Source organism: Homarus americanus, unplaced genomic scaffold (genome assembly GCF_018991925.1).
Source record: "Homarus americanus isolate GMGI-L3 unplaced genomic scaffold, GMGI_Hamer_2.0 scaffold24523, whole genome shotgun sequence".
Lineage (NCBI taxonomy): Eukaryota > Metazoa > Arthropoda > Malacostraca > Decapoda > Nephropidae > Homarus > Homarus americanus.
Window position 1 is genome coordinate 1,487,696 of NW_024744357.1, and position 18,510 is coordinate 1,506,205.

The window sequence follows — 18,510 nt, forward strand, 5'->3', positions numbered from 1 at the left end:
TGAAAGTATACCAGGAGCTCCCATTAAGCCCATCCTAGTATTTTCTACACCATTTGAAAAGATTGTTGTGGATTGTGTGGGCCCATTACCAAAGACTAAGAAGGGAAATCAATTCCTGCTCACAGTTATGGATACCAGTACACGTTATCCTGAGGCTTTTCCCCTTAAAAGCATCACTTCAAAAAATGTAATCAAATCTCACTTGCACCTTTTCACTTCAGTGGGCATTCCTAAATAGATCCAATCCGATCAGGGCACCAATTTTACGAGCAATCTTTTCAAACAGGTGATGAAAGACCTCAGTGTGGACCATTGTACATCTTCGGCTTACCACCCACAATCCCAAGGTTGCTTGGAACGGTTCCATCAAACTTTCAAATCAATGCTACTCTTTGCCATCAGGGATTGTCCCCAGGAGTCATTGGGTTTCTCCCCGTTCGAGTTACTATATGGGAGACAAATTAGGGGACCCCTTAAAATAGTAAAGGAGCAGTGGTTTGACACTCCATCTATTAAGCCCGCAACAGTTTCCCAATACATTGACACTTTACGGGACAAATTACCTGAAGTCCGAACCATTGCTCAGTCAAACTTAAAAAAGTCCACGAAAAAATGGTGGTCCCAACCTAAATTAGTTGAAAGATCATTTTCTCCAGGTGACAAAGTGTTACTCTTTCTACCCATTCCAGGCTCTCCCCTTAAAAGCAAGTTTACTGGTCCCAATATAGTTGCTAATAAACTATCTCCCCTCAACTATATAGTCCATACTCCTGATCGCAGAAAAGATTCACAACTTGTTCATATTAATCTCATGAAACTTTACCATTCCAGGCAGTCAGAGGAAGAAATCCCAGAGGCTATAAGCATACCTGTATTGCATACGGTTTTGTCAGGGCCGGAGACAGATGACATGGATCTATTGGATAATTTAGACTTCCCTCTACCTAAAGAAAACCCTGCTAACAGTCACATACTCAACAACTTGGATGAGTATTTTTCTGTTCTGAATCCATCTCAAGCAAAAGATCTCACTAAGTTATTATCAACATTTCCTAAAGTCACGTCGGACCTCCCAGGGTTTTGCAATATACTTAAACATGATATTAAGCTAATCTCAGATGATGTGCAACCCATTAGGCAATCAGCATATCGACTAAATCCACAAAAAAGAGAGATTATGAAAAAGGAGGTAGATTTTTTGTTAAAACATAACTTAGCTGAGCCTAGTACCTCCCCCTGGGCTTCACCTTGCCTTCTCATTCCAAAACCCGATAGCACTTTTCGTTTCTGTACCGATTATCGTAAAGTGAACCAGGTCACTGTCTCAGACTCCTACCCTTTACCTTTGATTGAAGATATAATAGACAGCATAGGCTGTGCAAAATTTATAACTGCAGTGGACATGTTGAAAGGATATTATCAAGTGGGTCTCACGGATAGGGCAAAAATAATCTCAGCATTTATAACTCCATTTGGTCTTTTTCAATATTTGGTTATGGCGTTTGGCTTTTCTAATGATCCGGCCACATTCCAGAGGGCAATCAATTACCTGATTCAGGACCTAGATGGGACGTTCGCCTACCTGGATGACCTGGTGGTGGTGTCGGACGGCTGGGACGAACATCTTGTGCGTTTGGAGATACTGTTCGCACGACTGCAAGAGACTGGATTCACCATAAACCTGGCTAAATCTGCTTTTGGCCGGGCCTCAGTGACTTACTTGGGACATATCGTTGGGCATGGTATGGTGAGACCCAAGGACGCAAACGTTAAAGCCATCTTGTCCTTCCCCACTCCAAGGACGAGGAAGGAACTCATGCGCTTCCTGGAGATGTGCGGCTACTACCGTCGGTTCTGCAGTAACTTCTCCAGCGTGGCCGGACCCCTCACAGACCTTACCAGTTCTGCGGTCCCTTACATCTGGAACCAGAGGTGCGACCAGCCTTTCCACCGCCTCAAAGCCTTCCTTGCCTCCAAGCCTGTAGTCCACCCCCCTGACTACACCTTGCCCTTCCATCTGCAAATCGACGCTAGCAGTGTCAGAGTGGGGGCTGTGCTCCTACAACCCGACCCAACCACTAATGTCCTTCACCCTGTGGCATACTACTCCGCCAAGTTGAAAAAACATCAGACCAACTACTCGACCATAGAGAAGGAGGCCCTGGCTCTGGTGTTGGCATTAAAGAAGTTTGAATGTTCCTCCAATCTCGCCCACAAGCCACCATAGTCTTCACCGACCATAACCCGCTCACGTTCATCCAAACCAACAAGACCTCCAACCAGTGAATCCTCCGCTGGGCTCTTCTCACCCAGCCCTATAATCTACAAGTCCGGCACATAAAGGGGGCGGACAACCTGATTGCGGACTCCTTATCCCGAGCTCCAGTGGAAATGCAGCAGCTACTCTCCAGACGCACCAGGTGATCACCTCCTTCACGCCCGCGCTACGGAGGTCTTAGGAGGGAGGGTGTGTTACGAACCACGCCATCAATTGTCATGATCTACCTACCCAGCACTACGAACCACGCCATCTATTGTCCTGATCTACCTACCCAGCACCACGAGCAACGCCATCTAGGGACGAGACACGAGTATGACTCGTCTTAGTTACCACTCCGGGGTTTCCCTTCTCCATATCCTGGTTTATGCGTCACCTCCTCCAAGTCTTCCACATCAGCTCCAGATCAAGGAGAGTTCAGTTCACTCTGGGAAGTGACCACACTAGGATCACCTATCCTGGAAACCTACGGCACAGTGACTACCTACCATCTTCTTCAATACTCAGCCTTACTCGTCAGCCATCTCAGCACTGCACTTGAGTATTTTGTAATCTTATATTGCCTCCCACCTCCACTTGCTTCTGTTTGTTGTATGTTGTATAAATATGTATATACTGTTAAGCCAATGTTGCGTATGTTTAGGTTAAGTATGGTTAAGGGTAAATTATAGAAAGCTGAATATTTTGTTAAGGAATTTATGGTACTTTATTATACACAACAAAATCTCGCATCCTTTGTCTACCCTTTTATAGTCCGATTGTCTCTGTTTGTGTTAGGTTTTTTTATTATTGTTGCCTGTTGGGATCTGGGTAGACTTTTAACTATATTCTAAATCCCCAACTCGTAACAGATGTGATTGGTGTAAATAAGTTGAAACAAACCAAATCCACCTCTAATTCAAGAATGGATATATATTATCTTAGGTTAAGTTAAATTAGGTTAGATTAGGTAGGTTTGGTTAGGTAAGGTATATTGAAAGGTCACTGGGTGGTGATCGGTCGCTTAGCGTTTTGTGGGTTGTTATAAAGCATACATCAACATAATGAAGCGCCCACATGGTGTCCTCGGTAAAGGAACGTATATTAAAAAAAAAAAAAAAAAAATGGAAATTCGCCAAAATAAAATTTAGGATAATTGGAATTCCTCCACCTTGTTTTGGATATTCTTGAGGTAAGATACAGGTTTCCTTCTATGGGAAAGTTTCGTAAAGTTGCTGGTACTTAGTGGATAATATCTAACAGTACTACCTTATTTTCATACAAATATTATGTAAATAAGTATAATAATACAACTTGAATTACATTATGAATATCATGTAACTGAGATAGTATCAGTGTGTGTTAATGTACTTTTGTAAAATATTTTGCTGGTTTGCTAACATTTAGTGCAGCCAGTCAGGCACCCATTAAAGCTAGCAGTAGGTGCTTCGTCACATTTAGTGGAATGATACAGCTGGTCGGTGCATTAGTTTAGCGTTAGATATTTAATATGTTGGAAGTGAAAAGATTACCAAGTGTTTGTCAGAAACTGGTAGGCTGGCGTGTTTGTGACAAGACAGCAATAATTATACATTATTAACTGTCACAAATACTGGTGACAAGGCAACAATTATAAGCAGTATGTGTACATCCGGTAATATCAAGGTGGTGGGCAAAATTATGAAATTAGAGTCAACATGTCAATAATTAATTAGATATGAGATGGCGTTGCCGCCAAACAATTTTTGTTAGACAAAAGTAAAGAAATTATCTATGACTCAGATGAAATGTGTTGTGCTCTATCAGTCAACAAATTATGAATTTTTTTGTTAGTAGATCAACAGGAGTATAAGTTTTCTCATTGTAACATTTGCTGGTCTCAGATATTGTTCTGCGTTTCCTTTTACAGATGAAATTATATATGAAAAGGACTTAACAACGCCAAATAAATATTACAGTAATATCTATTTTTGTACTAAAATAGTTTACCCACATTTTGACAGCCACCACATATACTGTAGTTTTTCTTCGGTTATGGAAGTGGTGGTCATGTAGGACAATTGGTCAGGATGGACGTGAAAAATAGGGTAACGTGAACACAAAACTGACGTCACCTCCATCATTTTCGGCTCGGAAAGTGTTGTATTACCATTCGACTTTCAACTTATCTTTTAGCATTGCAGTGATCTCCAGTATACTAAGATATGGCCCTACATGTTGCAGATATATAGTTTGTCTCACCAAACAAAGTTTTAATATTGTTCATGAAACATTAAAAAAATATATAATTTCTTCCTCTTGTCTAAGGATTTGGAGAAAAAAAATCAATATATATATATGTTTTTTTTACATATATTAGTTGGTTATGTTACAATAAATATTATCACTTAAAGAATCCTTAAGCGTAGCGAGGAGCTGGGGTGTAGGAGGACTGGTATGTAGGGAACTGGGCCTCACCCTCGTAGGTCACCTCGGCCACGTAGCCTGAGTTGCCGTTGACAGTGTAGGTGACCCTCTGCAGGCGACCGTCGGGAAGCAGCACGTAGTAGGAGCCCTGGGTGTTGTCGCCGTCACGGGACTCTTCGTGACCGAAGTCATTGCCGGAGGGGTCATCTTTCACTTGCCAGTTGAAGTTGTACTGAGCAGGAGTCTGCAACAACAATAATGAAAGGTGTATATTTACTGTCTCACTCGAGCCACCACGGCCAGGTTGATCTGTTTTACATGAAGCTTAATATTTGGTTGGTGTCATCCATAAGTGTTTAGAGGGTTGTGACACAGACAGGTGGCGCTACTCACGTCAGGACCTGTGGAGCTATAGTACTCATTTGGGCGATTTTGGGGGCGCGCCACTGTCATCGTTGCAGCACACAACACAAGCACAAACTGCGAAGGTTTATAAGATTATTGTTTTCTTTTATTGATATTTCATGCAGGGGAAGTTCTGACATTTTAGGGTTGTATTCTATGATATATTTTGAATAGTTTAAGGCTTAAGTGTTAACTTTATATTCCACAGATAAACAAGGATTATATATTAATTAATGACGGTGATTCATGACTGTCATGATACCTTAAGAGACATGTTTGTTGTTTTGTGAGGAAGAAGACCCAGAATGATGATCATCGAGGTGTAACACCGTCTTATATACTCCGGGCCTCAGTCAACACATGTGACGTAATAACCTTGACAGAAGAGTTACGTTTGATAGTGCCGAGACATTTCATGGAATGTAAATAATTGTTCTAAATTAGCGAGTGCAAAATTGTGCTTGTGATTTTGAATTCCACAGTTATTCAGCAATTTTTATATTAAGAAAAACTTGATGTGGACAGGAAAGCACAAGGCCGAAGTAGTTGAGGAGTCGATGAGAGAAAAAACAGCAGAGGGAAGGTGTTTATGGAGCAGAACAGTGAGACATTTAAGTGTAAACCATACACCTATCACGACTAAACATTATACATGATGAAATTATTCCAGTGATGTAACTCGTTCAACTAATTGTGAGTTTATTGATCTTGGAATACTGTATTTAATGTTTTCCAGGACGAGTATTTTTAAGGACACTTTTGCCTCGCTTACAGATGCTCACACCTCCTCATTAACCTTCAGGGTCAGTTTTTATGGTAACTTCTTCCCTTTATATACGTAAGTTCGTACATTCTACCAGAGGTGCAGCGGCCGAGTGAAGGCATTACTCGCTTCCCGTCCTTAGGGTTGCTTGTTGGCCCAAATGGTGCTCTCACAATACTTCCATCTGTAAAGGGATTTTATAATTAGGAAAATGAAGATAGTTGAGCTCATTGTCGGCCAAAATACCTCCTGTTCACCTCGCATACTGTACAGTGAACGATACCCACCGTTGGGCTTGTGAGACTATGCCATGTGTAAGATAATCTGAATTATTCTGACATCAAGTAAAACGTGTCATGGTATTGTGATCCTTCGGCCACCAAGTCTTAGGTAACGTACGAGGAATTAGTTTAATGAATAATACCCACTACGCTCCTAGAGAATGGAAAAAAAAAAATGTTTATTAGATATTGTTCTGAACGAATCAATTATATTCGAAGATAAAGAGTTGAAAACATTCAAGATTGATGAGCTAAGTTGACACATAACAGGCTAATGCCCGTACGTCTAGGATGAAAGAGCTTAGTAGAGGACGATGAGGCAGAAACACCTGTGACTGAAACGTCCTGACATGGTAATTACATATGAGACTCTACATAATAACGGTTTACATCTGAAAGTGTTCTGAAGGTCAGAGATTAACTGGAAAGGTCAGAGGTCATGGGCTGATAGTTCTCGTATTAAAGATACCTTAAGACTGGATGGTTGCATCCCTTATTACCTTTACTCATAATGTTCACTTTTACACCTCTCTGTGCAGAGTGCAGGCATGTGCGCGCCCAACCTGGGGTACATACTCGACCCGGGGTACACGTACTTTTGTCGAACTTTTGACCAATTTCTGAAACCTCCGCGGCTGCGTATGTTTAATGCGCATGTTCGCCATACCGAGGTGAGGCTGGGTGAATGGGCTCCTAGAGAAACACCAGTAACTCCGGTGTCCCGCTCACTTGGACCTTTATTGTTTATTATATACATAAACGACATAGATATCGGCATAGACAGCAACATAAGTAAATTTGCTGATGACACTAAAATAGGACGTGTTATCAAATCTGACGAGGACTCGGCAAAACTACAGGAAGATCTAAACAAATTTTTCGAATGGTCTGAAAAATGGCAGATGAAATTCAACGTAGACAAATGTAAAGTACTCAGTATAGGAGACGTAAACAGAGAAACCAGATAACAGATGAACAACGATGCCATAGAGAAATCCGACTGCGAGAGAGATTTAGGAGTAATGATAAGTAGGAACCTTAAGCCAAGTAAACAATGTGTTTTTGCTCGTAACAAGGCTAATAAAGTACTTGGGTTCATACAAAGGAGTGTTAGTTACAAGACTAGCGAGGTCATCCTAAAACTGTATCTTGCTCTTGTGAGACCACACCTGGATTACGCAGTTCAGTTCTGGTCACCGTATTACAGAATGGATATAGAAACCTTGGAAAGAATTCAGAGGAGAATGACAAGACTAATCCCGGGCATTAGGAACCTTGAGTATAGAGACAGGTTAAAGCATCTTAATTTGCACTCCCTTGAGAGACGTAGAGGGAGGGGCGACCTGATAGAGGTGTATAAGTGGAAGGCAGGGCTAAAAAAGGGGACATTACAAAGGTACTCAAATTATCCAACCAGGAGCGAACTCGTAACAATGGTTTTAAATTAGACAAATTTAGATTTAGGCGTGAAATAGGTAAACACTGGTTTGGGAACAGAGTAGTGGATGAATGGAACAAGTTACCAAATATCATCATTAACTCGAATACGCTGAATTGCTTCAAACATAGGTTGGATGCTCATATGAGCAATAGGGGTTGGTTGTAAACGGGACTGCCCAGTATGGGCCAATAGGCCCGCTGCAGTTTCCTCCATTCTTATGTTCTTATGTTCTTATGTGAAGTGCAGGCGGTTACCCGCCCCACTTGGGGTACATTACCGACCCGTGTTACACGTACATATGTTCACTACATAATGTACTGATGTCTCCTGAATACATTGCTGTGTGTCTTCCTGTTAGTTGTTACTATATGTTATTTTATCGCGAAGGTGGAGTGATGTAGCGTTTTCCTCCTGTCATAGGAGCCGCTTGCTCGAACCCAGGTCACTGCAATGCACCCAACTGAACAATTTGGGGTGTAAAGGCCGGTGAGTGCACTGTGGCCATACTGCCTTTTGTTTACCGAAGGTTTAGTATACTCTACAGTGTGGTGCTTATTCTGAACCTATCGGGTAATCATCCCTAAGAGACGCATTTATCGTTTATTGCTGATATGACAAATTTTGATATTTTGGGAACATAACTCACTGTTAAGGACTTCTTTCCGTCGACATACCTATAAAAATACTGTTTAACATGTAGTGTTCTGTACATGCAGAGAAACACTATCAAATTCTCCTTTAAACTTTTGAACATACTCTTAACGCAGCTCATACACCAATAGACACATAATTAACTTGTCCGGTTAACTCCTATACAAACTTTGAACGTGTAATGATTGATTATCAGACCACAGCTTACAGCCCAGAGAATTACAACACATATAACAGTGAGTGCTACAGGCCTTGTGGTACCCTCACATACCAGGTTGACACACCCTGGGTCACGACCCAAGGGACCTGACCCCGGCCTAAGTACTTGAGTAATCCTATGTTATAACCGTGTTAAGGAAACCACACCAAACCAAGACACACCTGGGCAAACACAGCTGTCCAGATCTAACCAGTTTAGTGTTAATTGGCAATGGTCAAACGCCCACTGTTTCTCCCCCATATAAAGGCCCTGCAGTCCCGTCCAGGGGGTCACATTCTTCAGATTATTCTGGTTACTCTCATTATTCTCATCCGATTCATCTCTCTCCCGTTCGGGTCGTCATTCTAACTCACTCAGAGTCACGCTCGTCCTCCCACCAGGTCGGGAGGGAGACTTCCCGCTGGGCCTCCGTCAGGTTACACGTGAGTCTGTCGAGTAACGTAAACATAATGTGCTAGTAACTCCGATATGATATTGATATTAATGTGTCCATGTCATTGAGTGAATGAATAAATAGTTGTATCGAAGTGGTGTTTGAGAAGTTGTCCTTTAAGAACGTAACATGTAATATAAGTATAATAATAACTAACTGGCCACGCTACCAAACTTCCTCTCTTTACATTCCTCTTACTATAAATATTCTACCTATATGTAATATTTTCTATACGAGATCTGTCTAGTTACAAATGTCTCCTGTACACTAGACACAACAGAAACGTCTGTATTATGCACACTGACACACCATTAACGTCATAATCTACAGTGTAAATATTGACTCAAAAACAACGTCGCCTTATCATGTAACCTTCAATTCATCCTTTGACACTGCAGTGATCTCTAGTATCCTTGTATCTGATTCTGTATGTTGTACATGTTAATATTTTCTTACCTAATTCAGGTAATATTTTAGTAGTGAAATATATTGTGCAAAAGACCATTAACAATAAGTTATATTTCACTTTTGTCTAAAGTTATTGGAAAAAGCAAATTTCAATGCAAAATTTTTATTTACATATTTTAGTTTATTACCCGGTATATTACATAAATATTATCACTTCAAGCTTTAGGCGTAGCCAGGAGTTGGGGTGTAGGAAGGCTGGTATGTAGGGTACTGGGCCTCACCCTCGTAGGTCACCTCGGCCACGTAGCCGGAGTCGCCGTTGACAGTGTAGGTGACCCTTTGCAGGCGACCGTCGGGAAGCAACACGTAGTAGGAGCCCTGGGTGTTGCCGCCGTCACGGGACTCTTCGTGACCGAAGTCATTGCCGGAGGGGTCATCTTTCACTTGCCAGTTGAAGTTGTACTGAGCAGGAGTCTGCAACAACAATAATGAAAGGTGTATATTTACTCTCTCCCATAATAGTCACCACAGCCAGGTTGACCAGTTATACACAAGTTATTATTATACTTGTGTAAGCCACTTGGTTTGTTGAGGGTGTTGACACAGACAGGGGGCACTACTCACGTTGGAAACTGGGGAGCCATAGTACTCGCTGGGGTGATTTTGGGGGCGCGCCACTGGCATCGTCACAACACACAACACGAGCACGAACTGTGAAAGAATATATTATTATTAAAAAATATTTCATTATTATTTTATGTTCGTGATAGTTAATGCAAAGGGAGTTCTGAATTTCTTGAGGCTATGATATATTTTCAATAGATTATAGCTGAAGTAGACGCTATATATTTCATATATAAGCAAGGATCAAAGTTCCTGACGATGATTCATGACTGTCATGATACCTTAAGAGACATGTTTGTTGTTTTGTGATAAAGAAGACCCAGACTGATGATCATCGAGGTGTAACACTACCTTATATACTCGGGCTTCTGTCAACACATGTGACGTCATAACCTTGACACAGAGGAATTACGTCTGATAATGCGGAGAGATTCTGTGTAATTCAAATATTTATTCTAAAATAGCGAGGCAAAATATGCGCTTTTGGTTTTGAATTCTTCTGTAATTCAGCTATTTTTACATTAAACAAAGCTGTGTTGATTTTGTCTGGTCAGCACAAGGCCGAAGAAAATGAAGAGACGATGAGAGAGAAAAACAAAACAGAGGGAAGGTGTTTATCGAGCAAAGCAGTGAGACACTGAACCATACACCAATCATGAATTACATTTATAAAAGACGAGATTCTTCTAGTGATGTAACTAGTTCAACTAATTGTAGGTTTATTGATCACTGAATAATTATTTTTTGCAGGATGTGGATTTTAAGGACACTTCTGCCTAACTTGCCGATTCTCACAACCTTTAGAGTCAGTTTTTATGGTAACGTCTTCCCTTTGTGTACTCAAGTTCGTGTATTGTATCAGAGGTGCAGCGGCCGAGTGAATACAACTGGGTTCCCGTTCGAAGAAGTACTTATTCGTCCAGAAGTTGTTCATACAGTCCTTCCAGAAGTGAAAGGACTTTTTTAGATTGAAAAGTGTAGATAATCGAGCTCATTGTCGGCCGCAATTTCTCTTCGCTAACCAAAATACTCGTATATAGTGAACGATATCCACCGCTAGGCTTCTTAAACTAATTTTTACCTCAATACACCATGTGTAGGATAATTCGAATGGTTTTGATCTCAAGTAAAACTTGTCATGTTATCGCTTTCTTTCGACCATCGAGTACTTAGATAACATCAGGAGAATTAGTTATAATAATAGCCACTAGAGTAGCTCATCAACCAACCAACGTCGCATATAACAGAAGTGCTGTCATAAGCCCACGGTTTTTCGTGAGTCGAGTCCATATAAGCCTTGTCCAGCTGCTGTTCTAGCACTCATTCCCTCTTCAACAGCCAGTGTTTGAAAAGTTCGTCTTCCTCAACGCAAGTTTCAGCCTCGTATCTGCTACCTTACGGCTATGTGATCATTGTGTATTTCACCACTATTATCAAAGTGATCTTTTCAGCCTCGCGTGCTACTTGTGAGCTCATAATGTGACTTACATGATTTTGCCAGTGAACCTTTATCATTAGGCTTTATTTATTAGTGATACAAGGTCCGAGATCCTTACTTACGTACTTTTTTGAGCACCATTATACAGGACCACCAGAGTGCTCGTATTCTTGTATCTGTTTTGCCATTTACTACTTTAAAATCTTGTGTGTTCGGTTATACCTGGCATAGGACCGGCGTCTTGTCATTACACAGCCAATCCAGGTGTTGTAATTTGATATTTATTAGTATTAAGATTTATTATAACTACCCTCCTCGTATCTGATATCTAAAATTTACTGACTATTTCCTTTTCCGATACTTAAATTCTCTGGGAACCCACTGCAACTTATTCGCGAGGGGAATTTCTAGTTAACATCTGACATACATTATTTCACTAAATATTTTTTGGACGTTCCGAGTAAACCTGAAACTGTTGACAGAAGTTTCTAATACGTGATACTATGTTTATGTAAATAGGGTGCAAAGATGGAGTGAATACATCACTGGTTCACCCAACTAAGTAATTTGAAAAGTAAAGGAGGGAAAGTATAATGTAGCAATGCTGCCTGTTGTACACCGATGGCATGGTATACAGTGTGTGTTCACACCGTCCTTAACGGGCAATTATTTCAAAGAGACTCGTTTATCATTCAATATTGATATGGAGCAAAATTGTTTTGGTTACATAACACCATAATAGGTCCCCATAAAGTACTGTTAACACCTCATGTACATTATGTTGTTACACCCCAACCGTGTCTTCCTTGTTCATGTGCCAAAGTCGCAAGGCCCTATCAGTTCCGTGGCCACACGAGTAGTGCGACAGCGCCACATGAGCAAGGGAAACACGGTAGGGGTGTAATAACACACCTGGATGCTTCTGTATATAAAAGGAAAGACTATTAATTTCTTTAAACTCATTGTCACAGTATTACGTCTCATACATTGATAGACACAAAATCAACGTGTCCTGCTCTCTCCTATGCAATTATTATTGTCTCTTATACAGTAGACTTACTAGAAATGTTTCTTTTCTACACACTGACACTATTAACGCTATACCTGTATGTACTCCCACACAAACAACATTAACGTCTCCTGTACAAAATTAGACACAAAAATAATGTCGTATTAATATTCGATCTTCAAGTGATCCCTTAACACTCCAGTGATCTCTAGTATACTTTTATGTGGCTCTATATGTTGTAGATCTAAAGTTTCTTTTATATATTACGGTTAATGTTTTAGGAGGAGAAATATACTGTGCAAGACAACATTAACAAGATGCCATGTTTTCTCCTGTCTCAGGGTTTAGGAAAAAGGAAATATCTTTGCAGAAATTTATTTTACAAATAATAATTGATTGTTATAATAAATATTATGAATTCATCAATTCTTAGCCGTAGGCAGGAGTTGGGGTGTAGGACGACTGGTATGTAGGGAACTGGGCCTCACCCTCGTAGTTGACCTCGGCCACGTAACCGGAGTCTCCATTAACAGTGTAGGTGACTCTTTGTAGACGACCGTCGGGAAGCAACACGTAGTAGGAGCCCTGGGTGTTGTCGCCGTCACGGGACTCTTCGTGGCCGAAATCATTGCCGGAGGGGTCATCCTTTACTTGCCAGTTGAAGTTGTACTGAGCAGGAGTCTGCAACAATAATAATAAAATGTGGATATTTGCTGTCTCACAAAGTCACCATAGTCAGGTTGACCAGTTATACACATGTTAATATTATACTGGTGTCAGCCACTATAGTTTGTTGGGGGTGTTGACACAGACAGGTGGCACTACTCACGTCAGAACCTGGGGAGCCATAGTACTGTCTGGGGTGATTCTGGGGGCGCGCCACTGCCATCCTCACAACACACAACACGAGCACGAACTGTGAAAGTTTTTATCATTATTATTTTCTATTACTGAGAGTTCATGATAAGGCGGTCTGAAAATTTTAAGGTTGTATGATATATTTTCTATAGTTTATAACTGAAATAAAAGCTTTATTTTCCAAAAATAAACAAGGATTATATAAAAATTCATGGCGTTGCTTAATGACTGCCATGATACCTTAAGAGACATGTTTGTTGTTTTGTGAGGAAGAAGATTCAGACTGATGATCATTGAGGTGTAATACCATCTTATATACTCGGGGCCTCAGTCAACACCTGTGACGTAATAACCTTGACAAAGAAGAGTTACGCTTGATATTCTCTAATACAGATATTGTTCTAAATTTACGATTGCAGAATATTCGCATGCGGTTATAACTCTATTGTGATTCAGCTGTTTTTGCATTACACAGATATGTGTTTATGTTCACCAGCCAGAACAAGGTCATGAAGTTGAGGAGGCTATCGGCGTGAGAGGCAGAGAGAAACTGTGAGACACTTACGTGTGAACCATACGCCAATCATAGACTAAAATTATACACGGATGAAATTCTGCTACAGACGTAACGCAACCATTTGTGTGTTTATTGATCATGGAATATTTCATCTTTTCGAGGAGTGTTATTTTTAAGGAAGCTTCTGCCTCACTTACAGATGCTCACACCTCAGACAGACAGATAGACAGGTAGACGAAATACACGCAATTCGTCACCTTTAGTTTCTCTGTTCATTTGACACTAATGATGCTTTGTAAGGTCTCCTGTACATATACACATAAACATTCTGTTTATATCTCGTATACACATGACGACCCACTATCACTGTCTCCAGTATCTTTTCCAAACATAAAGAAGTATTTAATGTGGTCTGGAAACTGATAGACCACCATTAATGTTTTACGGGGATTCCTAACACGGGGGTAAATTACCTTAAGTGTAGCAGTTTGGATATTTCCACGGTATAATGAAAAAAAAATCTCTTTCGGTTAGAACTTTATGAACAAATTATAGAAGAGAACCACTTTACAATATGATTTTATTTGTAAGTTATTTTGCTGAACACGAATCTACAGTGACGTTCAAGTTCCCGGTCGCGACATATTGACTTGTTTGCATTATGTATGTGTTACGAACCACGCCATCAGTTTTCATGATCTACCTACCCAGGACTACGAACCACGCCATCTATTGTCATGATCTACCTACCCAGCACCACGAGCAACGCCATCTAGGGACGAAACCCGAGTATGACTAGTCTTAGTTACCACTCCGGGGTTTCCCTTCTCCATATCCTGGTTGTTGCGTCACCTCCTCCAAGTCTTCCTCATCAGCTCCAGATCGAGGAGAGTTCAGTTCACTCTGGGCAGTGACCACACTAGGATCACCTATCCTGGAAACCTACGGTACAGTGACTACCTACCATCTTCTTCAATACTCAGCCTTACTCGTCAGCCATCTCAGCACTGCACTTGAGTATTTTGTAATCTTATATTGCCTCCCACCTCCACTTGCTTCTGTTTGTTGTATGTTGTATAAATATGTATATACTGTTAAGCCAATGTTGCGTATGTTTAGGTTAAGTATGGTTAAGGGTAAATTATAGAAAGCTGAATATTTTGTTAAGGAATTTATGGTACTTTATTATACACAACAAAAACTCTCATCCTTTGTCTACCCTTTTATAGTCCATTTGTCTTTGTTTGTTTAATTTTTTTTTTTATTGTTGTTGCCTGTTGGGATCTGGGTAGACTTTTAACTATATTCTAAATCCCCAACTCGTAACAAATGGCGACCGTGACAGGACCCAACCTTAAGTGCCATATTTCTTCCCCCCTTGTTACTCCTTGTTAGTTATTCCTCCCAGTCACTTCTGTTCACAATTGCTTTACGGTGGTTTAAAGTTTCCTTCATATGTGTGTGCATATATTGGTATTATCGTACAGTAAGAGTGACAGACGTAGGATATTAGGTTCCAAGTGTCATAAGGCTTACCTGTTATTACACGTAGGCAGTCGTGTAGTAAGTCTTATCGAGTGTAGGGAAGAATCCGGATCTGTTTAATGCCGTACCCTCGCTCCAGAGTAGGCTGTTCCATAGTCACTAGTTTAGGGTGAAGTGATATCTTGGGACGCCCCGCTCTACCAGGACCCCATAATTATAAAGCCTCAATTATTGTTCCTCTCATTATCTCATTCGGGGTCAATAATAAAGTAACTCAAGGGTTGTTTATCCGGATCTTTATATTAATGCCGTAATACGCCCTTCCTGTTTCAAGTATCTTTCCAAGTCTCTTATCCTTATCTAAGGATCTTATGAGAAGAACAATATTCATAAGTGTAATTTCCCTAGGTATAACTTGGGTAGTTTCCGGGACTTTCTGGTTATCCACTGCCGTGATATTTTCTAGGGTAATCCACTTATCTTATCTTTTTGGCCATTAATTAATTTATCTAGTTTTTCTTAACAATGGCCACCTCAGGTTTTGATCTCCAGGATTTTATTGAAAATCCTTCCGTAGCTAAATTACGTGTTAATATCCTGAAGAAAGAATGGAAAGAAATAGCCAACTATTACAATATCCCATATTCACAGCAACTGACTAAGGAAATGTTAAAAAGTCAGGTAATTGAAATGTTGGTTCAACAAGAAGTTTTAAAAGAATCCGCTGTTGACCGATTAACTCCCATGTCCAAGAAACTTCAACCACTATCCACCACCCCTCCTCACTCAGAAGTTGCCTCAGGTCTGGCTAGCCCTCAAGAAGAAACACAAAGAATAGACGCCTTAGAACTAGAACGAGCTAGGTTCGAGTTCCAAATCAAAATGAAAGAACTCCAGTTGGAGCATGAGTTGGAACAGGCCAAGTTGGAGCATGAAGAAAAGTTGGAACACGCCAAGTTGGAACAGGCCAAGTTGGAGCATGAGGAAAGGTCGGAACAGGCCAAGTTGGAGTAGGAGGTTAGACTGAAAGAACTACAGGTGAAAGAGAAAGAAGTCACCTTAACATCGGAGTTTAAATCAAAAGAAGTGGCATTAAAAGAGAGACTAGCTGCTTTTAACCCTGCTAATGCTTCTTCCCTTGTTCCCGAGTTTGATGAATCTGATATGGACGGGTCATTTAGGACTTTTGAGAAAATAGCCGTGAAGAATGAGTGGCCTAAGGACCAGTGGGTGTCGGTGTTAGTTCCTAAATTATGTGGTAAGGCTCGTAGAGTTTATAACTGTTTAGACCAGACTGATGACTATGATAACGTAAAAAAGAATATCCTCACCTCTTATGCTATCACGCCAGATAGATACCGGCAGAAGTTTCGTAAACAAACCAAAACATTTTCACACACCTTTGTTGAGTTTGCTCAAGAAAAGCTTAGGTTTTTCAAGAAGTGGTTAGAGGCTACAGAGACCTCCACATTTCAGGATTTGTTAAACTTGGTAGTCCTGGAGGAGTGGAAGAGCAAGATACCATTTCACATCTTGAAGCATGTGGAGGAGCGTGGAGAGGTTAATTTAGGACGTGCGGCTGAGCTGGCTGATGCATACGCCTTGCTGGTGGAGTCACTGGGCAGTAGGGAACGTGGTACTTTCAAGCATGTTAGGTCCTCCTCTGATGATAACCTTGGGGACGTGAGTGGTAGGTCGAAAGGTCCCACACCTACCCCCCCCCCCTGATGCAAGCAAGTTTTATTGTTCTTACTGTAAAAAACCAGGCCATACGATCTAGTCTTGTAAACACCGAAAGTGTCGAACTTCTAAAAGTAGTTCCCTGGATCCCAAATTCAAACCAATAGCAACCACCAATGTGGAAAGGCCCCATCAGGATCTCTTCTCTTCATTCACCTATAAGGGAAAAATTTCAATCATAGAGGGGTCTCGTTCTTTCCCTATTCGTATACTACGTGATACGGGCGCAGCACAATCTATCCTCCTTTTTAACGTCATTCCTGATATATCTACCGCATTTACTAATGAGAGTTCTAATTTCAGTTCTCTCATCCCATTCTTCCTATCCCTTAGCTAAAGTGCACCTCCAATGTCCCTTGATTACTGGGGAAGTGCAAGTAGCCATTAGGAAAAATCCAATGCCTGTGAGCGGCATTCATTTATTATTGGGTAATGACTTGGTAGGAGATCTAGTGGTTCCCAACATAAAGACAGTCGACTCTCCCTTACCTGTCAACTCCACCACTGACCTTGAAGAAACTATTCCTCACCTTTTCCCATCTTGTGCTGTCACCCGGTCACAGAGTGTGCGAAATGGGCCCTCTTCATCTAAACCACCTCCAATATCTTCCTACCCACAGAAGATCTGTACAATAAGACCATTAGTAAGGATGAGCTCATTAAAGCCAACAATCTGATCCATCTTTGAATAAACTTCATCATGCAGCAGTTGAGGTTAAAGATTTTAACACCCTTCCGTGTTTTTATTATCAGGAAGGGGTTTTGATAAGGGCCTATAGACCCCCTTAGCTTACCCATCTAGACACGTGGTCTGAAATACATCAAGTGGTAATTCCCTCCTCAGTCAGACCAGCATTAATTGCCCTTGCCCATGATGGTATTTCAGGACATTTGGGAATCCTGAAAACATATAAAAAGCTCCTCCAACACTATTACTGGCCTGGATTTAGGAAGGATGTGTCAAGTACCTAAAATCTTGTCATATTTGTCAAATGGTAGGAAAACCAAATGAAAGTATACCAGGAGCTCCCATTAAGCCCATCCTAGTATTTTCTACACCATTTGAAAAGATTGTTGTGGATTGTGTGGGCCCATTACCGAAGACTAAGAAGGGAAATCAATTCCTGCTCACAGTTATGGATACCAGTACACGTTATCCTGAGGCTTTTCCCCTTAAAAGCATCACTTCAAAAAATGTAATCAAACCTCCTTTGCACCTTTTCACTTCAGTGGGCATTGCTAAAGAGATCCAATCCGATCAGGGCACCAATTTTACGAGCAATCTTTTCAAACAGGTGATGAAAGACCTCAGTGTGGACCATTGTACATCTTCGGCTTACCACCCACAATCCCAAGGTTGCTTGGAACGGTTCCATCAAACTTTCAAATCAATGCTAAAAAAATACTGTATAGAACACCAAAAGGAATGGGATGAAAGCATAGACTTGCTACTCTTTGCCATCAGGGAATGTCCCCAGGAGTCATTGGGTTTCTCCCCGTTCGAGTTACTATATGGGAGACAAATTAGGGGACCCCTTAAAATAGTAAAGGAGCAGTGGTTTGACACTCCATCT

The 18,510-nt window shown here is 40.9% G+C and overlaps 3 protein-coding genes across 4 annotated transcripts in view; all 3 read right to left on the bottom strand.

Annotated features, from left to right (window-relative positions):
* Positions 1-4,585: 4,585 nt before the first annotated feature.
* Positions 4,586-5,368, bottom strand: LOC121877865 (pro-resilin-like). Its single transcript, XM_042383775.1, has 3 exons — positions 5,331-5,368; positions 5,057-5,143; positions 4,586-4,907 (listed from the first exon to the last, which is right to left on the bottom strand). The coding sequence occupies exons 1-3, from the start codon at positions 5,340-5,342 to the stop codon at positions 4,656-4,658; spliced, it is 351 nt and encodes a 116-aa protein (XP_042239709.1). The 5' UTR covers positions 5,343-5,368; the 3' UTR covers positions 4,586-4,655.
* A 4,044-nt stretch (positions 5,369-9,412) lies between these two features.
* Positions 9,413-10,212, bottom strand: LOC121877866 (pro-resilin-like). The gene is made up of 3 exons (XM_042383776.1): positions 10,171-10,212; positions 9,890-9,976; positions 9,413-9,739 (listed from the first exon to the last, which is right to left on the bottom strand). The coding sequence occupies exons 1-3, from the start codon at positions 10,180-10,182 to the stop codon at positions 9,488-9,490; spliced, it is 351 nt and encodes a 116-aa protein (XP_042239710.1). The 5' UTR covers positions 10,183-10,212; the 3' UTR covers positions 9,413-9,487.
* Positions 10,213-12,695: 2,483 nt separating this feature from the next.
* LOC121877861 (pro-resilin-like) overlaps positions 12,696-18,510 on the bottom strand; it is a 39,340-nt gene continuing 33,525 nt past the window's right edge. The window contains exons 1-3 of one of the 2 annotated variants that reach the window (XM_042383768.1): positions 13,435-13,466; positions 13,166-13,252; positions 12,696-13,017 (exon numbers count right to left, since the gene is read on the bottom strand). In XM_042383768.1, coding sequence (XP_042239702.1) covers positions 12,766-13,017; positions 13,166-13,252; positions 13,435-13,446 — 351 coding nt within the window. In that variant the 5' untranslated portion in view covers positions 13,447-13,466 and the 3' untranslated portion in view covers positions 12,696-12,765. Of the gene's footprint in view, positions 13,018-13,165; positions 13,253-13,434; positions 13,467-18,510 lie in introns of those variants that run through there. The other variant, XM_042383769.1, reaches the window with a different exon arrangement.